Source organism: Mercenaria mercenaria, chromosome 14 (genome assembly GCF_021730395.1).
Source record: "Mercenaria mercenaria strain notata chromosome 14, MADL_Memer_1, whole genome shotgun sequence".
NCBI lineage: Eukaryota > Metazoa > Mollusca > Bivalvia > Venerida > Veneridae > Mercenaria > Mercenaria mercenaria.
This window is the reverse complement of record NC_069374.1, coordinates 17,915,690-17,938,850: the sequence shown is the minus strand read 5'-3', so window position 1 is coordinate 17,938,850 and position 23,161 is coordinate 17,915,690. Positions and strand designations below refer to the sequence as shown.

The 23,161-nt window shown below is 34.0% G+C and overlaps 1 protein-coding gene across 1 annotated transcript in view; it reads left to right on the top strand.

Annotated features, from left to right (window-relative positions):
• The first annotated feature begins 6,196 nt into the window (after nucleotides 1-6,196).
• Nucleotides 6,197-23,161, top strand: part of LOC123526655 (polycystic kidney disease protein 1-like 2) — a 34,640-nt gene continuing 17,675 nt past the window's right edge. The window contains exons 1-13 of the mRNA XM_045305900.2: nucleotides 6,197-6,221; nucleotides 7,200-7,321; nucleotides 8,683-8,859; nucleotides 10,192-10,350; nucleotides 11,441-11,593; nucleotides 12,472-12,571; nucleotides 12,943-13,040; nucleotides 13,301-13,435; nucleotides 14,580-14,816; nucleotides 17,559-18,003; nucleotides 20,065-20,156; nucleotides 20,472-20,705; nucleotides 21,127-21,297. Coding sequence (XP_045161835.2) covers nucleotides 6,197-6,221; nucleotides 7,200-7,321; nucleotides 8,683-8,859; nucleotides 10,192-10,350; nucleotides 11,441-11,593; nucleotides 12,472-12,571; nucleotides 12,943-13,040; nucleotides 13,301-13,435; nucleotides 14,580-14,816; nucleotides 17,559-18,003; nucleotides 20,065-20,156; nucleotides 20,472-20,705; nucleotides 21,127-21,297 — 2,148 coding nt within the window. The remainder of the gene's footprint in view (nucleotides 6,222-7,199; nucleotides 7,322-8,682; nucleotides 8,860-10,191; nucleotides 10,351-11,440; nucleotides 11,594-12,471; nucleotides 12,572-12,942; nucleotides 13,041-13,300; nucleotides 13,436-14,579; nucleotides 14,817-17,558; nucleotides 18,004-20,064; nucleotides 20,157-20,471; nucleotides 20,706-21,126; nucleotides 21,298-23,161) is intronic.

The window sequence follows — 23,161 nt, the reverse complement described above, 5'->3', positions numbered from 1 at the left end:
GGAATGTTTTTGTTAATATTATGTAGTAAACCTATTCGATGCAGGTGGTTGAAGAATCCCGTGATAATTCAGCCGCGCCACGAAAAAACCAACATAATGCGCTTGCGACCAGTATGGATCCAGATCAGCCTGCGCATCCGCGCAGTCAGGTCAGACTCCATGCTATTCGCTTTCAAATTCCCTATTACAATTAAAGAAACCATTAGCGAACAGCATGGATCCTGACCAGACTGCCCGGATGCACAGGCTGGTCTGGATCAATGCTGGTCGCAAAGCCGCTACGTCGGTTTTCTTATGGTGCGACCCAATTTACCTTTCTACTTTACTGTGTTATAGGCGAACTGTGACTAAATTAATATAGCACATTGTTTTCAGTTTGGCATTTACAAGGTCAGTTTAGATTGTGATAAAAATTTGACTTGTCCAAGAACAAACTCAGAATGTGTTACTACAACGGACTTCATGGACAATATCTACAGGACCTTTGACACTCCTATGACATTCTTCGTTTCAAAGCCAATTCAGGTATTTCTTTTTTTCAATTTATTCCTATTTAATGTCTAAATACACTTTTAAAATAATACATGGTAGAATGAGTATATGAAATTAGCTTTAAGCAGACGCAAACTCTTTTTGCTGGATTAATAATTGTTTTTGTTTACTCTTAATTCGCCGCTTTATGTTCGATTCCTCAGCCCCCCCCCCCCCCCCCCCCCCCGACTGGACGAAGCATTATTTCCCATGGAAATGTAGTCCACCTAGCCTTGGGATAGCCGGTAGTTCTTCCTTGATGTCCATGTATGCTTGAATGATGTCCGGAGAAGTACTGGAGTTAATGTTTCTCACTCAAAATACCTATGACTATTTTGGTATGACATGAACTAAATATGCTTTACATTTCATTTAGAAAGGAGTAATCATTATTTTATTCCATACTCATTTAATATCCATTTTATAATTCAAATGATATGCTGTCTTATGTATTGTGTAAACGTTGACATTTTTTCCAAAATTCGAAACAATGTACTTTACATGAAAGCATACCCCTCGAAGTATTCTGTAGTTATCAATACTGGTCATCAATTTATCAGATGCAATAATATTGATACCACTAACGTTGGTTTACAATTCTAAAAATGTATTCTTTCAAACGTATAGATATGTAAACCAACATGTGTTACTAGTGTCAGTTCTTTTCCAAGCTGGTACTACTTTACACTTCAGATAAAAAGTTACATGGAACTTGCGTCAAGCAGTTGTGGTTCACCTGACATCAACTGGAAAATTACACAAATTGATGGGAATGCATTCATATCATTTACAAACTTCATTCAGCCACAAACGTCCGTGCTTAGAATTGAACGAGAAATTCTTGATCCTGGGGAGTACGTTATTAGTTTAGAAGTTTCATTTCCATCAATAACTGCTGAACATTGGACTGATGACCAGTTGATTATTAAAGTTGTCTTACCTGAACTAGTTACTCATATTTCTGGTGGGGAATTACTTGACGTTCCGCGTGGGCTAGATATATTTGTAGACGCTAGCATGTCTACTGACCCAGTTCTTTCACTTCCATCTTTATCTTTGACGCCATTAGTAGCCACGTGGTCTTTTGCACATTTCAACGTTACGCCATCAGTCAGTGTCTTACACACATTTCTCAAAGACTTTCCAGCAACTACTTTACCCGCAAATGCTACAAAGTATCAGATTCTTACTGGAAATGAATATGCTCTGAAAGTAGACACGTCTTTATTCCCGCCAAATTCATACGCAGCAGTCATGTTTACACTATCACGAGGAACAAGAGAGTCATCGGCGATGCAAGTTATACGAATTGAGGATAACGTTCTGCCTTTAAGTATAGAGTGAGTAAAAATACACATTCTTGGAATTTTCAAAAACTCTATTTGATTATGTTAAGAATAGATAGATTTTCTCTATCTATAATTATATTTCAGCCTGTTTATATGGTCTTCATATTCATAGCTATTAGTGAATAGAATTCATCCGATTTTTTGTTGTTGTTTTTTATTACAACGACAAAGCTACATTTATATAATTATAAAACACTGTTAACACAATATTTGTGAGAAATAAATGCTTTATAGTGCGGACGAATATTATTTTTATTATACCGGTATTCAATATCGAACCATATTTAGCCCCCTTTTGCCATGAAGTCGGCAATCTTTTGACTGGAAAACATGGAAAAAGGTTACTGTATGGGGGTAATGATGCATACAATCCTTAATTTAATTTGCCTGACAGCATACGGCATTGCTGCATTCGTCGGAATATTATTTTCTTAAATAAGATTAAATAAATGATAATAACACAAAACTTTTGAAAACATTTACAGTTTTCTTACATACCGAAATGTAATTCCGCAATAAAACCTAGTTCCAGTTAGACAGAGCAGTTGTGGCTGTTAATTAATGCACATGGCTGTATCTCATCTGACGGTGTTAAATTTTGACAATTTTTACTTTGGTTGGTAGGCTTAGACTAAAGTTACGATACCGGTTCACCCCAGAAAGAGTAATCATTGGTTTCTTATATAGAGAGAGTTTTGAAAACGTGTTAATTAATGAACGGAACCGATATATTGACTCACTGTTGCAGGTAATTGATTTCTATCTGATAGCTATTTAGCATGAATGTACACACAGAAATTCGTATGCAAAATACGCCGAATATCAAGTTTTTAAATATTGTCAAAATAGCTTTAATATCATTAAGCGAACACTGTTTATTTTCGTTGTTGTTTATTTCATTAAAATTTAAATATTAACAGCATCATTAGTATCATAAATTTAATTATTTCTATTATTCTGTAATATCATTATAATATCAGGTGTATATATAACTGCCACGTTGGAAGGGAACGACTCCTATACTATGATAAAATAGAACTAGATACAAAGTTGCCATCTAGTATTGACACGACTGATTTCACATATAAATGGCGTATAACGACGTGGAATGGTTTAAAACTGTCTGCGCCTGTGATCTTTACAACTCAAACAGGTATTGTTACTTTCCTTTTAGCGTTTTCAAGACTGTGCTTAATTTCTTTGAAACACGATTATTTGTCATCACTTACACAAGTTAAATTACAGCAAATTGGCACATTTATATAAATATAGAATGATCTTGAATCAAAATTCAGTCGCAATTTTTCTTGTGATATTGGTCATGATGATATTGGTGTGTAGAACCCTAGGATGGAACGCAGGGACAAGGGAAATCTACCTTATGGACATTCCGTATGCCCTCGTTTAAGCGCCCCCGTTTGCGTTACATTTGCACTAACGGGGCGTTTATTTTGGCACTAAAATATAAAAGGACCTAAAATTTTGAAAAGAGTACTAGGTTGATTTCTATTGCCTAAAAGATGTACAGTCTGCTATTTCAACAGTATTTACGCTAACATAAGATGTTAAATCCAGCAAAATAAATCCATTACCGCTTTTCAGTTGAGGGAAAACGGGAATTTAGAAACACTGGCTGTACACATTGACCCGATTTAAACTCAATCCATATCCATGTATCCAATCGTACACGCATGTAGAATTTTAGCACTAAGTAACTAGTTTAACTCGTGATGAATGTGAGAAGTTTATAGAGATGATAGTAGCCTATGACAGTAGCGGACATCAAAAGTGATTATAGTGGATATTTTACGGAACTTCGTGTTTCTTTTCTAACATGAAAAATGCATACTTTACGGAGGTGCTTAATCTCAGTCAGTTGCTTATTTGCCCCATAGTTTAGAAGTAAAATGCTCACCTCTTCAAAGCTGGTAAATCGTTTTGTGCTAGATATACGATGGGGCGTTAAAACGGGACCGGGGGGGGGGGGGCGGTGCGGTATATTCGCTATATTTTTTCTGTTTAACATCTTAATAGTCTCTACGCCCTAGCACACAACAAATTTAGTGGTCACTGATTAAATAATTCAAGGCTGCAATTTAGCAGTTTTTGTTGCGCACAATGAGAGGGTCGCAATGGGGCTTGTTTTCAAATATTTACCATGCATTCGAAGGTAACGAGATATGTTAAAATTGGTGGCAAATTTGGTATGTCTCAACAACGCCAATTGTTCATCCTATGGTTTTGTAATGTGTAATCCGCTGAGCGCAGCCAGAGAGTCGCCTCAATTAGGAAAGAATAATGTTAACGTCAGAGATTATGTTATTTCTAAGTTCACGTGGTTTAATTGGCCCTCTTTAAATGACAACAGCTTTCGAGTTCAGTTGCTCAGTTAAGTCTGACTTACCAATTCTAAGTGTTATTCTCAAGAGAAGAAACAATAATGCTTTCTCAACAGATTTCACATACACACGACCACTTGGCAATTATTAAAGAACATTGCCGACAATTCTTTAACGGAGAGTAAGTTAAATAATTAGATAATAATTATCTATAAAATGAAAGGAACATTTGCTTTATCTATTCCTCTAAAACATTAAGCCAATGTTTGATTTAAGTGATTTAATTTAATATATATTTGCATTGCTTTGTTTGAACAAAGATCATCTTTCTTTTCTAATCGCACAGGATATTCATGTGTGTTCTGTATTTAGCTGGTAAACATACATCTTCTTTAACTTGCAGGACTATTGAGCTCGTCGCTTGGTATCAGTAGCTTATTGACGCAGGGAAGTGTATATAAAATTACAGTAAAAGTTACGGCCCCTGGTTATAATGTGTCTGAAGCATCACTTGTGCGGACTGTTAATCATATCCCCTACGGCGGCAGTTGCGCACTGAACAGCCTTATTGGTATATTATTGGTTATAAATACATCCTAATATATTTTAGTACTGAATTAACTTTACGATTATAATGAATTCTGATTAACATTATTCTTTTCAGTAAATATCCATAGTAGTTTTTCGTTGCAATTTACCATTTCACTATATATGCTGTATATAAAGACCTGAAAAACCTTTCAGTTCCATATGTCTTTACCTATTATTAATATGCAACTTGATTCATAAAATTTTCAAACATCTAATCTTCTTTTCTGTCTAGTTACTTCAGCACGTGACTGGTTGACGCTTACTTGCAGCTTGTGGAAAGGGAATGACGACAGAAAAGTGAAAACCGCAACAGTAGATGTAAATCCTATTTTGACATACAACGTCCGTCAGCAAACTGTCGGTGCTTTGGTGGAGGAGGAACCTATATTACAAACAAGTAAACTTCTAGCATATAAATATACATTTTTACCTTGCCTTATAGACATATCTTCTTCTCGAAGCGTTTATTTATACATTGAGTTCGAATAATTTGATAAAAGATAACACTATTTGTGCAGATTTCCGTTTTTTCCAAGTGAACAAAAATGGCACGTTTTTTCCTTCCAATGAATGCAAAACAAAAATATATAATAATTCACTATTTCCAGCTGAAGCATTTCAATCGTAGTGCCTAATGTGGTATAATGATAAAAGAAGCATTCGTATTATATGAAATCTTAAATGCGAAATATTATGATTATTTTCATTAAAACAGAAATATTCACGTTACTTCAAATGCTATTTTGCACCGTTTAAGCGCCTGGAAAGAGTGTTATCATATTTGATCTACTATTTTTATAAATATTATTTCAGAATCAAAATCATAAAAGAGAGCTATCTTACTCTTAATTGTAGAATCAAAATCATAAAAGAGAGCTATCTTACTCTTAATTGTCATTGTATACTGAATCGAACATTATGCACGTTAAATTATTTTTAAGACGTCTATCGCCTACTTTTATTATTTTGCGGGAGAAGCAAAAAGTTATACTATTTTCATTGTGGTTTATTTCTAACTCTAACACGACCATCAAATAACCTACATACATGAAGAGCAATCTCGGGTTATTCTGCAATAAACCACTCGCGTGCAATGACGTCATCCGATCAATGTGCCTAACACGGTCTTAAAAAGTAGTTACAGTTTTTTCTAACACTGTTGATACTAGTAAGTCGTGTTAGAATCGAAATGATAAGTTCCCAAGTGTGATTTATCGTAGAATAACCCGAGTTTTTCGTTCTTATACGAAACTATACGAAACCATATATCACCTTCGTGATATATTCTTACTCATTAGAACTCAAAATTCGGGTTATTATACGATAAACAACGTTTGGGAACTTATTATTTCTTAAATAATGTTTAGAAAAGTTTATACACGCTTAATGGTTGTCATGGCATTGCTTGCGTGTATGTCTCTCTGTTAATTCTGGAAATTGGTTATTAAATACTCTAACACGACCAGCAAATAACCTACATACATGTAGAGCAAAATCTATCTCGGGTTATTTAAGAAATAAGTTTCCGAACGTGGTTTATGCGAAATAATATATCACTCAGGTCTACGGCCTTCGTGATATATTCTTACGCATAAGAACTCAAAACTCGGGTTATTCTACGACAAATCACACTTGGGAACTTATTTCAGTGTTGGTCAATATGTTTAAGAAATAATAAGTTCCCAAACGTGGTTTATCGTAGAATAACCCGAGTTTGAGTTCATATGCGTAAGGATATATCACGAAGGCCGCAGGCCTGAGTGGTATATTGTTTCGCATAAGAACGAAAAACTCGGGTTATTCTACAATAAATCACACTTGGGAACTTATTATTTCGATTCTAACACGACATACAAGTATCAATAGTGTTAGAAAAAATGGTAACTACTTTTTACGACCGTGCTACGCACCTGAATCGGATGATGTCATTGCACGCGATGTTAATACCATTTGAAAAGAAATAGAAATAAACAATTGCTGAAAACTAGTTGCAGCCTAGTTCTGTGAAATTTTAGTACTTGGACATTATAGCAAATGCAGCGAAACAAAGATATGACACAGTTGTTTGAAAAGGTTTTAAAAGCCCTGAAATATCAGTAATTTGACAGTTGTGTAGAGTAAAATGTAAGTTTTATATGCTGTTAAATTTTCTCAAAATGTAAGTAGGGTTTTGCATTTTTTGTTTTATATCAACTGTTTTATGTAAGAAAACATAAAAATAATACTATGTGAAATTTGTGTTTGTGTGGTAATTGTGTACGTTTTCGTTTGAACAGTAAGAATTCCCGACCACTGATGATTCATATGTTTCGCAGCGTACAAGGGAAAACTATATGTATTTGATATTTCGACTGTTAACAAATATGTAATATTTCCAATTTGATTACAGGGTCTCAGAGATCACATGTGATACTTAAAGTCGGATCACCTAGCAATTTATACCTAACATCCCTGTACATTCGTATTACGGACATGTTTAACAACTACAAAGAGATTCATTTGTCTGTAAAGGTAGGTTTCCAGAAATCTTCTTTTAACGGTAAGAATAAGATGAAGTTGCATTATGAATGATAATAAAAGATTACTGTTTTCTGAGGATTTTTTGTTTGTTTTAGCTATAGCATAACGACCACGTTACTGGTTGAGTATTAACAAGTAAGAATGCATTAATATATGAAACAGGAGCTGTTAATTTCATAAACCATTTTACTAAAACATAGACCAGCTATCATTATTCTTGAGATTGGTCATTTCATACAAAACTTCTACGGATATATATTTGAATAATCATGTCAAAATTAAATGCATGTATAATATTCTACTTCTTATGCATGACAAACTTAAAACGATAAATCCTCAGCCGAGGAGTGTGACTATAAATGCTCATAAAGGCACATTTGACCACGCAAAATCAGAAAATTACTAAGAAATATTTCATTAGATTTATTATTTTGTAAATGCTTGATGCACGACGAAGAAATGTATCCGCCGTATGTTTCTCTTCTTAGTTATGAATAATTAACTCAAAGATGGATGTTATCGTATAACATTGCATAACAGAGAACAAACAGTTGCATTATATGCATTTAGAATGCACGTTAAAGAACCAGGCTGTCTATTCGAAACGAGCTAGGCTAAGTTAGCCGGACAAGCCTGTATCTGATTTCTGATCTCTCTGTCGTGGGAGCTTTGTCTCACTCTGTCCCTCTGGTCAGATCGCTCTGTGTCTGTACTAGTAGAGGATGAATTATGCGCCCTGTATGGCAGCATTTGAGCTATGTAAATCGCCTTTGAACGTGAAATTGATCATGAAAAGGGCGCTATATAAATCTGGTATAATAATAGTAATATAATATAATAATATGCTTCCAAAGGATCATTTACAGATTTTATTAATTATCACATCAGCAACCTTTAAGTGCTGTAGATCTACGGCGGTTATAAAAAAACACCTCTCCAGTATTATTTTTTCTCGTCCTTACGGTCCATGGAGTCCATTCATATATGTGTAATAAAGTTCCGATTAAACCGGTTCTAGCGGGCGTGAGAGGTTGCAAATTCCATTACCTCTCATGAACAGACTCAGTCAAACCGAATCTGTTATTATTCTTGTTATGTTGCATTCTATACTTTCAACGGATATGTACTTATATGTTCGGGAGAATCCTCTGTAGTTGCTTAAGGTATTTGTACTCGGAGTCCCTTTTTTGATTCATGTTTCAAAACAGTCTTTGTGCATACACACAATATCAATGCACGATCAAAAGAAAACAAATCGCAAATGATTATACAATGATTAAATATTAAAGAAAAAGTAATGAAATGTCTGTACAAACAGAATATAAATAGCTGCAATATCCTTTTTGTAACAGTCAAGGCCAGCATTTAATGTCAGTGGCATCACACCAACCGCGGATGGTGCTGCATTGATTCGAAGCTATACTGAGGTAGATTATCCATTTGACGAACAGCAACTCCGGGATATGGGTAAAAGTGACATGATTATTTCTCTTGTGTCTGCGGTATGCAGCAATCTTCATCTTCTTGAGGTAAAGAAATTCATATAAAATCTACAGGTAATAAATCTGATAATGTAGCAAGCGGCATTTTATACGATGCAATGTTTACGTTCTTCATTTTGATGTATAATATGTATTTATATACTACGTCGAGGAAATGAATAAAAGACTTGAATATGTTTCATGCAACTAGGTACAGGACAATATGTTAAGCAAATTAATGCTTACCCTTCATTATGTATTAAACTACAGATGCACTAAAACTATAATTTTTTATTAATAATAACAAAATTCTAAAATATTACGGTGTGTACCTGTCTGTGTTCGAGGAAAAAAACAGTTGATTCAAAAGTTCAAATGTAAAACATTTGCTTGGTGAATTTGCTGGATAAACAATAACAATTTGATGTGTTTATCACAACAAATATTTTATAAAAAAAATCACGGTATAAATAATCATAGTACAAATCGGTAATCAACTTTGTAGTGGATAACACGAATCTGAGACGAAATAAAGGGATTATCCAAGGCTCTAATGGAAGTTTCATTGCTTTGGTGTAACCCGATTTATACGGAAGATATTCACCAGGCAATCACAACAACTTTTGACATGTTATCTTGGTTATAAGTTCGGCAATGCTTATGTTGTCAACCAATTAATACATGGACTTATAGAATGGAGTAGTTTGCTTTGTAGGCAGATAAAAGATGTTAAGTCTTTGATGAAGGTGGACCTAAAGATACAGGTCATATAAAATATTTTCCTTTTTTTCTAGCAAAAGAAACACTCAACTTTGCGAAGTGATGCAAATGATTTCATTCCATTACTTAGAAAAGAAATTGCTTTGACATTTTTCTTTTTATTTTCTTTTCTTTGAAGGTTGGTCTTTCAAATCGTGTCACTCTCCTATATTCATTGACCCATTCTTGATTGATTTCAGTTTTAATTGGTAGGAAAGGAATTGATATACCTAAATATTTTTTCTGTGTACATCTATTATTTCTGAAGATTTGGGAAAAGTTAGTACCAATCGTTTGTAATTTATTGGACTCCCAAAATGTACACACAATATTGGCTTATTCGAAATGTTGCTGAGAGAGCTGATATGTTTGAAGATAACAAACCATTTTTATATACATTTGAAGTTTGTTATCCTTACAAATTCATGATGAACAATTCTTATTTAAAATGGAACATGCTAACGCTAATTCTGTCCCCCTATTTTGCTGCTGTGATGCATAGCATCCTTTTGTCTTAGGTATCCCACCACTGCTGAGTGTGTCCTCATCAATATTGCAAACTGACAGATAGATTTCAATAAACTTTGAATTCTAGATACTCTTAGCTCTATATATCTCTAGTTACCAGAGTGGCAACCGCCCGTACCGCGTGTTTTAAACAGCGGTGGAGCTGTTCTCGACCTAGCTCCGGATGGTAATAACGATTTTGGAACCCTAGATGAAGTTTCAGCTGCGGCATTTAATCAGTCATTGGATCCTGCAACATTAGCTGTTCAAGACGTGAGTTATTGTTAATTTAAGATTACATGGGTTCTATAATTTTGTCTTTTTCTTCATCTAGATTAAGGGACATAACTGTGGTATATTAAATATTTATCTGACAAAGCTATTCTTAGCTTCTAAGAGACTCCTAGTTCAAATACTCAACGAAACTTGGGAATACCGACTGTTAAGAAGACATTAACTATCTACATTAAGATTGGCATCTCATTTATTGAACTACTGATGTAAAAGGTTTAACTTGCTATCAGCACTTGGATATGATATAATGAACCAAAAATTGTCAATGACTGATTAGCTATCGGAATCTGAATAAGAAAAAGCAAGCTTTAAATTGAGCAAGGACGAATAGGATCATATAAGCTGTCTTAATCCGAACAGGCAAAGAGAGATGCGTATGTCATGGTTAAGTTCAATTTTTCAAGATTCTTTTCACTTTTTGATTTCCGAACAGCAAAAAGGGGATATTTCGGCGATTTTCAAGGTTTTGTATTTGCTGTCTAAAGGAATAGTAAATACAGCAATGTTATCATAGTTGTGACCCTTTATATCATACAAATTCTAATAAGCAATGTTCTTTTTATATGTATTTTTTCATAATTTAATTAAAAATTGTTTGATGAATAAGGCCTCGTAGTCATCCCATTGGATTTACCTTCAACGAAAATAAGTTATCGTTTCTGTCCTACAAATAATCAAATCCTATATTTTATGCAAGTAAGTGCCTTTAGAGACAATAGTGCCTTTTTGTATCGCTAAGTCATAATATCACTTTCTTTCACAGAAGCTTCGTTAGTGTCAAACTCCTTAATTTAATCATACTTTCTTAGACAGTGCTTGCTAGTATTCACGATACCAATACTTTATTGGTCAACATCGTAAGAGAAATATGAAAAACAAATCATATTCTGCATATTCACAAGAGTTCTGTTACAAAAGCTGTACAGCATACCGGGTAAATTTACAACATAATTGTAGTTAGCTCTATATTAGATATATCAAAACAGTATTCTTGAATGTATCTTAAAGGTGATTACAGTTTTCGATAAATAGGACAAATGTCTCAAAGCTTTAGTACTTCTTATTACAGGTTATGTCAAATATGACCGCATTGATTCGAGGAGTGGTCGAAAATGATCTCGTGAACGGTACAAGGAAGGGAGATAAACTACTAACTTCACTGATATCCAATGCATTCACAAACCTTGCAGCTAAACCACAGTTTATCAATCTTGATACAAAGGTACAATCGCAAAAACGCGTTTATTTCCATTGATTTTCTATGCTATTGTGTTCAAAAAACAGCCGCAAACATCTTGATGAATAAAACATATGAACTTAAAGTACTCTTCATGTGTTTGAAATCATGAAGCCAGATATGATAGAAAATCGAGAATGATTATACAAATATGTAATATCTGAACTATTGGAAATAGACAATAGAATTTTTTTTTCACTAGAGAAACCATTAGAGAACGGCATGGATCCTGATAAGACTGTGCGGATGCTCAGGCTGGTCTGGATCCATACTGGTCGCAAAGCCACTATGTTAATTTTCTCATGTCGCGGCTCATATGTGTAATAGAGTTCCGCTACAGCTACACCACTCATGAACTGACTCCTTCACACCGCGTCCGCTATTATTTTTCTTGGTTGCATTCTTTGATTCCGAAAGATCTTTTACAGTTTTTATTAATAGTAAAATATCGAGTTTCTTGTGTTGTAATTGGACTGTGTAACATTGTTTTATTCAATCTATCAATATAAATTCAGTCCGTATTGAAGAGGAATTATTTAATTAAATAAAATTTATAGAACGCTTATCTTTTAAAAATCATATCGTTTAGTATACATCTTAAATACTGTGGCTTCCTTTACAGTGCATGTAATTTTGCTACTATCTTTTGTAGGCACGTAAGATGCCTTGGACTGTCGTATAATGATTGTATTCAATGGTCATTATTTTCTTGAGTGAGACGTTGTTTGCAGAATGCAGTTGTCTTTTCTTCGATTACATTCTTTTTGTATTACTTAATCTAGTCATTTTCTATATGTATACTGAACTTCATACAAAAGAAGTTTTAAAAATAGTTTATGCTTGTTTTGATTATGTTATTACAGGCTAATCTTATTTATCTGTCAAAAATTGTTGGAGAAGACGCTCTAGACATCGAAAACACAACTGAAGATCAGTCAGCACAGATTGAAACTACATCTGGCGGTATATAAATTCATATTCTGCTAAACCGTATAATGAATAATACGGCGTAAATATGATATTGAAAACACATTCTTGGTTTACAAGACGTATTTTACTCCAAAGTATTTCTGAACCTACCTTTATCATTTTTTTGTTTAGCTTTACTGATTACTTTTTATCTGCATGACCAGCCGGTTTGTTGGTCGATTGTCTCGGTTCTACATTACTCAAAATATGACCAACTTAGACATGCTAGTTTCACATTAAGTCTAAATCAAAATCAAACTAGCTGATATTGGCATAAATATTCTGCCACAGAGCTAAATAGGTATAACTGTATTAGTCTCTGTAATAGATCACTGAAGTTACATGGAATTTAACACTTGTTTCAGAGGTTTACTACATGTTTCAAGCCGTTGTCAATTCTGCTGTTCCTGACGATTTAAATCAAGTACGCCCAGTAGGAGACTTAAAGTCCGGAAGAACGCAGGTATTAATTTCTGTTTTAATGTCTATGTGTTTATGTATATCAGTTTTCTAGGTGCTTGTATAGCAATCGTGTTGTCTAAAGAACACCTCAGTTTCATGAAAATTGTTTCATGGTTAAAGATAGACGAACCTCCCTGTAAATATCTGAAACAAAGAAATCAAAAACTGTTTAACTGTAAGGAAGGTACATTAAAAATAAAATAGAACCGTTAATATATATTATAAATGTCATTACTCTTGTATTTTCTCCCTTTAATGTAGATCGAAAACATGCTGTCGGTTATAGGTCAGAATATAAGCACAGATAATAGCATGATGTCACCCACAGAGAGAGCATTCTTGTACATGAAAATGCAATTACAGCTGGCGTTTCAGACTGATGAACAGAAAAATGTTGTAAGTTTACTTTGCTGAGAATTCTACGGTAAAAAATAACATTAAATGCTACAGTCATGTATTATCCCACAAATCAGCTAATTTAACGTGCAATTCACATTGTGATAACAGATGAATTCACTAAAATAATGTAGAAACAAATTAATAAACAACAAGTTGATAAACATTCTTATTGTCAGAATATTTCATGACCTTTATTTATAATTTCTTCAAGCTTCTGACGAAAATGTTTTGTCAAGAATGAACAATTTACATAGCTTCTCTCCCCGGAGTTCTATTTCAAAGCTAAATTATAATTTTGGACTATATTTCTTGACTTTGTTACTGTATCGATCTGTGTCCTTTTCTTGCATACTTGAGATTTTTTTCTACATCGTAATGACGTAAAAAAACGATATTTATCTCTATGACCCCTTGAAATATATAACACGTTTGCAAGGAAAGTCTTCAGTTATCCATTATATTTATAAAATTCAGGTTATGGTTTTATTTATCTAGCTACTGCAAGGAACCTAGGTCATTCTTCCCACAGATAAAACAAATGCGAAGTTCGGCAACTTTGACAAAAGAGCCCTGTCAAACACAAATATCCAATGACCTAAAACAAACTTATAAGACATAAATTTCTAAACAACTGCTATGTTTATTTATTTTTGAAATAGATCAAACGAAAGTTAAATTAAGAACTCTGAACGCATTCTTCACAATAATTTTTAAATAGTAAATAGACAAACATAATAATGATTGATTTTTATTAAACATCAGTGGCTTAATTGAAATAGTACAAAAATGTAATGCTGTGTTTACGTACTACAGGCTACATCATTCTATTCAGATCTTTATTATTCTTATCAATAGTTTCTTGAAAACAAAATCTATTCATACGAAAACCATAATTAAAATCAATTAAAACAGCAGTATCAGTGAAAGTCGCAATCATTTTAAGTTGATGTGAACTCAGTAGAGATCTCTACTTATCAATAAAAATTGGAACACGACAGAACAAAGTAACTTTAAACTATCTGACACGTGTTGCTTGACGACTCCTGGAGAAATATACCCTGACTATAACATTTTCATTTTAATAATCAACAAAAAGCAAAAACACCCGATGAATCTTTTGTAAATACCTCATTTTTTACAGGCAAGAGAAGCTGCAAAAATGGCCATAGCTTTAGGTAAGAATATCCAAGACAAATTAAAAGTCTGCAGTACCTGTAGCAACGAGGATAGTAATAAAACTAATCAACTTGTGAAAAAGAATACTGCAAAAATAATACAGAATGATGTCATACCGACGAATACGTCATCATTTCGGCTTGATGGTTTGCATACTGCTTTAGGAAGCATGGGCACAGGAGATGAATTGGTGTCTGTTTCAGTAAGTATTTAAGCCGCGTCATGAAAAATCCAACAATTGAAACCAGCATAGATACAGACCAACCTGCGCGCATCCGCGCAATCTAGTCAGGATTCATACCGTTCGCTTTCAAAGCCTATTGCAATTAGAGGGAACCGTTATAGAACGGCATGGATCCTGACTTGACTGCGTGGATGCGTCGGCCGGTCTGGGTCCATGCTGATCGCAAATACACTATGTTGGTTTTCTCATTGTGTGGCTCATTTGGTTTTATTCCATTTGAAATAATTTCAGCATATACCCTTAACAAAAGATAACAGGTCAAGGCAGATTTCTCGGAAGCCTAGAACACCAACCTCACAGCCTCAGAGCCATGCATTTCCAAAGTAGGCCAGCAACAAAGAGAAGCTGTAATAGACAAATATTAGACTGGTTGCTTTAAAAATTTAACAAGTACATATAGATTTATACCAAATATAGATAGAGGGGTGGAGGTGGTAAGAGGTAAAAAAGTTGATGGGGGGTTAGGGAGAAAGTTTAAGGGGAAGGTAGAACAAGGATGAGTATACAAAGGGAGTAATACTTTCCTTAATCACAGTTACACTACAACGTAAACCATAATAACGCAAACATTCATGTACCAAAGATAAATACATAACCACACCCAACTAACTAACATAAAAAACAAAGATAAATACCAAACAGGGAATGCCACGTTCCAGAAACGCAGCACCCCCCCCCCCCCCCCCCCCCCACACACACACCCTAATCCCTTACCCTGAAAAATGAAACCCACAGCACGCAGACGCACACTCGCACACAGAACCAAACGAACAAACAAAGGATCACAGTGGGACACAGACAAGTAAGATACAAGAACACAATACAAACCTCTTACTAACAGTTTTCCTAATGTCTTTTCAAATTATTTAATGGCACATTTATAATTTTAAAGGTAGCAACTCAGCAAGGGACTTGAAACTTTCACAACTGATTGATTACACTTGTGTATATATAACATGTTAAGGTCAATCCACACTGTAGGACCGGAAACGTTTGACGAAAGTATAAGGCATGGCTCAGTAAAAGATCGATTTCTACATTTTCGAAATATATATGAGCCGCGCCATGAGAAAACCAACATAGTGCATTTCCCGTAGTCTGGTCAGGATCCAGGCTGTTCGCTAACGCACTATGTTGGTTTTCTCATGCCGCGGCTCATATATACAGTTTTTCATTTTTTGAAAGTTTCTGCTGCAGGGCATGTCCTTTAGAATTATCAAATGATAAAGACATGTGTTCTTGATGTTGTATTTGCTATAAACGTTGAAAATTGTAGATGAATGTCGAGAAGTGCAGTGTTTTAAGTACATTATATTAAGTTGTAAGAAAACGAGTCAAGTGGGGTAACCACAGCTTTAGACAGAACACATGGGTAGATGTCTTTGATTTGTTGCATCATTCATTATGTGAGAAAATAACATGTCTTTTTATTATTCATGACGTTTGCTTTAGGCTTTGCTATCTGACTATGGTCTGTACTGTTTGCTGTGCAGTAAGTGGCTTTACACTTACTCAGTACGTAACTTTACATTGGGCATTTAGATGAGCACTTAAACATTCTTGAAATTGAATATTGGATATATCCTCTTTGTAACAAAAGCAAGTTTACACTTAACATGTCGGTTACAGTAAAAAGTAAATATATTTGAGCCATAATTAAGATTATTCGATAAAACATCAACTGAATTTTGTATGTTATGAGCCTGTAAATCCAAGATCTTACTTTCTATCTCCACACATCGTTTTAATTTTTACGTATCACTTTTTGTAATGACGCCATTTTACGATAAACACTATTGTTGTCAGTTCATACGTGATTATTATGGAAGGGTCATAGCTTAAACAAAGCTTTACAAAATTTATTATACTGTATACCAGCATTTCTATGGGACATATTCTATTAGGCATCATCTTCTGTATATGAATATTATCACGGTTAAAAACACTTTACATCACTAATACTAGTATTCTTGCCTCGAAGACATATGAAGACTCAGCAACCTATTTAAACAAAGCCCCAGCTATTCAAAACCTATTTAGCAGTTTAAAACATATATTTCGAAATTCATAAACTAAACTACGTATGACGACTGTGTTTCATATAAAATATACATATCTACTACAGCTTGTAAGCCCTGAAAACCATTCAAATGCGAGGAAGACATTCATTTTCTGAAAACGTGTTATCAAGTCAAAATAGTTTGTTTGTTTGTTTTGGGTTTAACGCCGTTTTTCAACAGTATTTTAGTCATGTAACGGCGGACAGTTAACCTATTAGTAACCAGTGTTCCTGGATGCTGTACCAGTACAAACCTGTTCTCCGCAAGTAACTGTCAACTTCCCCACATGAATCAGCAAATCAAAATAGTGGTTTGTATAATTTGGTAGAAGCATCTCTAACAATTGACGTTATTCGGAAACACGGTTGCAAATCATTCCATTTGCTATATTACATTTACTTACTTCATATACATGTGAATATTGATATTACTCTCAAGGCGTCAGATATTGTATATAAGGTTAAGGCATGTTATTAAAAATACTGAAGGCATAGTGATAAAACTGTCGAAACTTTTTTATGTAATGTGTGTTCCGGCAGAGTTCTGTTAAACTCTTGATATATCTGTGCAATATCAATATTGCTAATGTATTGTATAACATTATATATTGTATTTTTTTAATTTTGATCTTTTTTTCCAGGCATATGAATTTAATGAGAACGTGTTCATGTATGACGAAGACGGAACTTCGAGTTTCGTTACATCAAATATCTTACGAATTGACGTTAAAACGTCAGTGAAACGTGTCACGCCTGGTTTCCTGACCTTTGAACAGAATGTCCAAACACCAGATGCCGAAACAATTAAGCCAGAAGTAGACGAAGAAGATGCATCTGAATTTATGTACCATCAGTTTATTTACCAAAAGGCAACAGACTTTGTTTGTATTATTGCTTTACCTCTTGGTGGAAACAATTTTACCGACTACTTGGTTTATATCAAATTTGGCGGACCACCATCTATAATAGATTACAACTTGAAGTGGACAATTCATCAGGACAAAAACTGGCAGATTTGTATACCACCACAACAGATGAAAGGCAACACCGGACTTATTCATCTTGCCGTTAGGCTGTCCGAAAACAGTATGTGTTGTATGTTTTATCTTTTACGTTACCGAACAAAAGTAAGAAGAATCAAGACATTTCTTCGTTGATATCTTTTATTTAAAATTTACTTTTCATTTATCAAATTTAAACGTAAATGCGCGCTACCTGAAATTATATATACATGTATATGAATATAAAAGGTATATTTCATATTTTTAATATTAATTTTGTTGTATCAGTTTCCGATGGCAATCACGATAACCATCACTATATCATTTTAATTTTGTTATAATTTCATTATGATTAATTCCAATATGCCTTTCTTTGATAAAACTCTCCTACGCTAAAATGACGTCACGTTAACATGCAATGACGTCAATGTTTTTGTTGCGACCAAGACAGAGCGCTACTTTATTTTATCTAATGTTTTAGATTAAGGCCATATTAGAATCGAAATAATTTATGCCAAAGCCGTATTTTAGCACTGTTTATACATTCGGGTGGTAATACGTCGTACAAATAATTTCACGAGGGCGTAGTAATTGATACGCCCGACGCATAACCGCACATCGTGTATAAATAAGTGTTAAAACACTCTTTTGCTATAAATTATTTCCTAATTAGTTAAATTAGAGGCTTTACATATGAGTCTGTTTTCAAATTGAATTTATGTAAAAAATATACAATAAAATGCAAACTTCTGTCAAACTATTTATCAGTTCTAGTCAACGAGTTTAGTAAATTGAATGCGGAAAGAAATAAATGTAAGACATATAAACATTTTCTGTCGGCACATAAAAATCTGTTCCTGCTGTACGTATGGGGTGAAATCGGTTTGAACAAATGCCTTGTTAACATGATATTAGGTCAACATCAAAATGTCGTGAAACAAGTGTAACACATTCATTTCATTCAATAACGTTGAACAGCTCTTATTGGTTCTTTACATATGGATTAGGCCTAAAAAATTCTTTGTTTCCGGTAACATGCTTAAAAAAGTAAGGGTAGGTAGGTCGGAAAAATGTTGTTGTTGTTTTTTGTTGTTTTTTTTTTATTAAGGGAGACTTTTCGGAAATTATTTTTGTGTTAAAACATGAATATAAATAAGCGGGTATGCCTTAGGACATTTCTAATATCACTGGCTATGTTTAAAGCATAGAAAGTGCAGTTTTGCAACTTTTTTAACAAAAGCATTCTTAAAGGCAGGCCATAGAAACATTTAGGGTCGGGCCTAAAATTTAGATTAGGTCGGGATACCGGAAACCGAATATTTTTACGCCTTAGTGTAGTAATTGTTCTGAATAACAGAATCTTGTTATACTTTGACATTATATTAACCGAACTATGTTTTATTACGTACCAGTTATTAGGTCTAGCTGATAATTCCATCCAACGTTACATGCACCGCATTTTAAATACTCGCAGTGAAGGATGTTTAATACTTCGTTTACAGCAAGATCAAATCGATAATTGAGCCGCCGTGCCATGAGAAAACCAACATAGTGGCTTCGTGCAGTCTGGTCATGACCCATGCTGTTCGCTAACAGTTTCTCTAATTCCAATAGGTTTTAAAAGCGAACAGCATTGGTCCTGACCAGATTGCGCGGATGCGCAGGCTGGTCTGGATCCATGCTGGTCGCAAAGCCACTATGTTGATTTTTTTCATGACAAGGCTCATTTGATTATGGAATTCTATAGTCTCGCGTTCAGTTACTATCATTTCCAGAATATGCATTTTCATGTACAGTATCGTGATTGTTTACTGTGACTGTATCTTTTTATTTGTGGAATTTTACAGTGTATATACTAATTAATAATGTAGGAATGAATATATACTTAATATTGTTTGATTGTTTGTTAAAAGGAAAGGTGCTAAATTTATGCTGTAGATATCCTGAATTTCGTACCATTTCTGATTTTTCCACAAATAGGAAAGAATCCCGATTTTTCATATATCTTTCACTCAACAAATGATGTTATTTACATGATTAATACCTTTTCTATAAATACTTTATTCATGTTATACTGATACAGTGTTGTTAGTGAAACGTTTTCATGTACAATGATACTATCACGTATTATGATTGATGCTTTCAGAGAAAGAGATTTCATACAACTTCACTCTCATTACGGTTGCATGTTTGACATGGGAGGAAGATGCTGCAAAATGGCATTCTGATAAATGTACAGTGAGTAGCACTTAAAATTGTACGAAATTCGTTCTGTTAGGCGGTTTCTGTTTTTTAATTTAAGGTGTTCTTCATTGTGAGAACAAGACAAATAGGCATAGAACTTCGCATATTAAACCTCGTTCATGTAAGAAAACATATTTACATAGTTTAATCATTTGCAAAAGATATGATCTTTATATTTTGATGTACATAATCTAAAACCCGTTAGTGAAATGAGGACAGAATAATTGAGCAGTTTATGTTTGTTTGTATTTTACATGCTTGAGTAATCTCATAAGCATTGTCTTTATCATATATTTATTTATAATATAGTTAGAATGGCTGCCGCAGAGTAACAAGATATCATGTTTCTGCCAAGACGTAACTGACATGGTCTTTGCTAACTCATTCTTCGTTGCTCCGAATTCAATAGATTTCGCAACAGTGTTCCTAAAGTTTTCTCCCCTTAGTCAGGCAGCGGTTCTGGGAACATTAATCAGCATGCTCTTGATTTACATCATTGCTATAGTTGTACTGAAAAGATTGGACAGACGCGATACTCTGAAGGTAGGTAAGAACATTGCACGGAAAAAAAGCTATATGTAAATTCCCACAAATCATTTATATTATATTTGTAAGAAGTTATATGCTCGTAGTTATATTAAGCATTGGTAAGCATGTTTTTAATGGATAAAACTGGCATATCATCATTTGTCTTTTCTCGATTGCAATAAAGCGCTAAAGTGCCTGTCAATGTTTTGTAGGCAAGGAGTGGTAAAATAATTGCAGTATCCGAAAATTTGTTTGACTTTTTGCTGTTTTTCCGCGTTGTTTTTGACAGTCCTTTATTAGCAGTTTATTAAAGATTCATTTTAGTTTGTATCACCAACATAGGTACGATATTAGAATTGTTTTGATAACCCAGCTTCGGAATATTTTGTAAATACAAAATCCTTTGATTCTTTCTACATCGAAATATTTTGTCTAGTGGGGGATAACACCGCTCCGGGACAATTTAATCGACGACAAAAACTATTACATCATCAAAGTATACACAGGAATGAGACGTGGGGCTGGAACAACGTCAAGAATTGCCTTTATATTGACCGGATCTAAAGGAGATACTGGTGTGAGGGAACTGTTTGATGGCATAAGAACGGTATTTGTTAAATACTTAACAATACAAAGGATAACAAAATTAATAGAGTTTCTCTAAAATTTGCTAACAGGTGTCGTCATAGCTGGCATATATTTGACAAGTGATTTCTCCGATCTCGGGAAATTTAAGATTGTGTATTGTAATGTGCTTATTGTTATCTTACCATTCCGAACAGAGATTATCTCGTCCGGCGACTACCACAGATACTGTGTTATTTAGAAAAAAACACAATATCGTTGAAATGAAATTAAACTATTATTATTTTGTTTGATTTTGATTTCTGTTTATGACCTATATTAGCATTACATCTCTGAATCTATATCAAGATGGCAGAGGTCTTTTAACTGTAAAGGGGAAGATCACGGCGTAGGAGATTCGTATTTCGCTGACATTTCTATTTTTTATTTTTGGTTGGATTTAACGTCGCACCGACACATGATAGGTCGATCGACATTTCTATTTGTTATTGAAAAGTCTTGAATGTCACTGTTAAGATAAAACATTAACATAACTAGCATAAAAATTACACAAATATTTCTTGTTTTTTTAGTATAAAAGTTCAATTGAGCCCGTGTTTTATGGACAAGGTCGAAACGTGACATAGTTTATGTCCGTAAACCTATTCTCAAAAAAAATGTGTTTATAAGGATATGAGGATATGACATGTCACTATAGTGCTAACCATTAAAAAACATAAAATTGAATTTTAGTTTTGATATTAAAGACGCCTACGTAGGTTAACATATTAGTTATATACACTGTTACGTTAACCATTTTAGACCTAATAATTGCAAAATATGACATATTATTCTTGTTAGTCCCTTGCTCGTTTAAAACTTTTCTCAGGGACTATAGAATTGCGTTTCCCCATCCGTCCGTTACTCCGACATTCTGTCATTCAGACTATCTGTCCACACTTTTGTGTCATGTCCATTACCTTTCATCCATCAATGGATTGAAATATTTTTGATAAAACACGTTCACCATAATTAGACGTCATGACATGTGTAAAACTCAGACTCCAAGTTTAAAGTTCAGCCTCACACTGTTATCTGACAACAGATTTTTTTTCTGTTTGGTCTGTTACTCAACGATCTATCAATAAATTCCATTATTTCAAGGGAAAAATACTCCCTATGCCGATGCGCATTGTAAATTATTCAGATACTTTTAAGGTAATATCACGCTGAGGTTAATTGTAAACATGGTATTGATATTCTATCCAGAACTTTGCCATCTATTGAGGGGTTACAATAATACTTGACATAAATATAGCTATTATCAGATACGTTCTTTGTGTCTTTTTCACAAAGACCCCTGACTCAAATGTCAAGGTCACAATATGTTATATATCGATAAGATTTCGTTCCTGTCCTGTAAGTAACTCTAACCTTCGTGAAGTTATTATATTACTCAACACAAATTTCCCCATAATGGGACCTAGTGTCGTATATAAAATCCAGATCTCAAGCTCAAGGTCAAAGTCACATTAGGAAGAAAATTTCAATGGGTATTTTACCTGTCCGCTGCATAACTCAGCCACTCATCAAGGGATATAAGGGTAAATGCCACAGTTGCCTGTAGGTATAAAGGGCAAAGTTTTCCTTCGGACAGAATTTTTTAAACTTTGTTTACTGACTGAGAATCAAGTTTAAAATTGAAATATGTATCAAAAATCTTGATCTTGATTTATCTGCCTTTGAACGTAGATAGTTTTCAGTATTTCTGACTTTAAAGGCAGATAATTCATGAACAAGCATGAATTCCTGTGTTTTGTTTTATTTCATATTTCTGTTGATTCTATGTCAGTAAAAAAGTTTAGAGAAAACAAATTGCAAGAAAATTTTGCACCATGCCAATATAG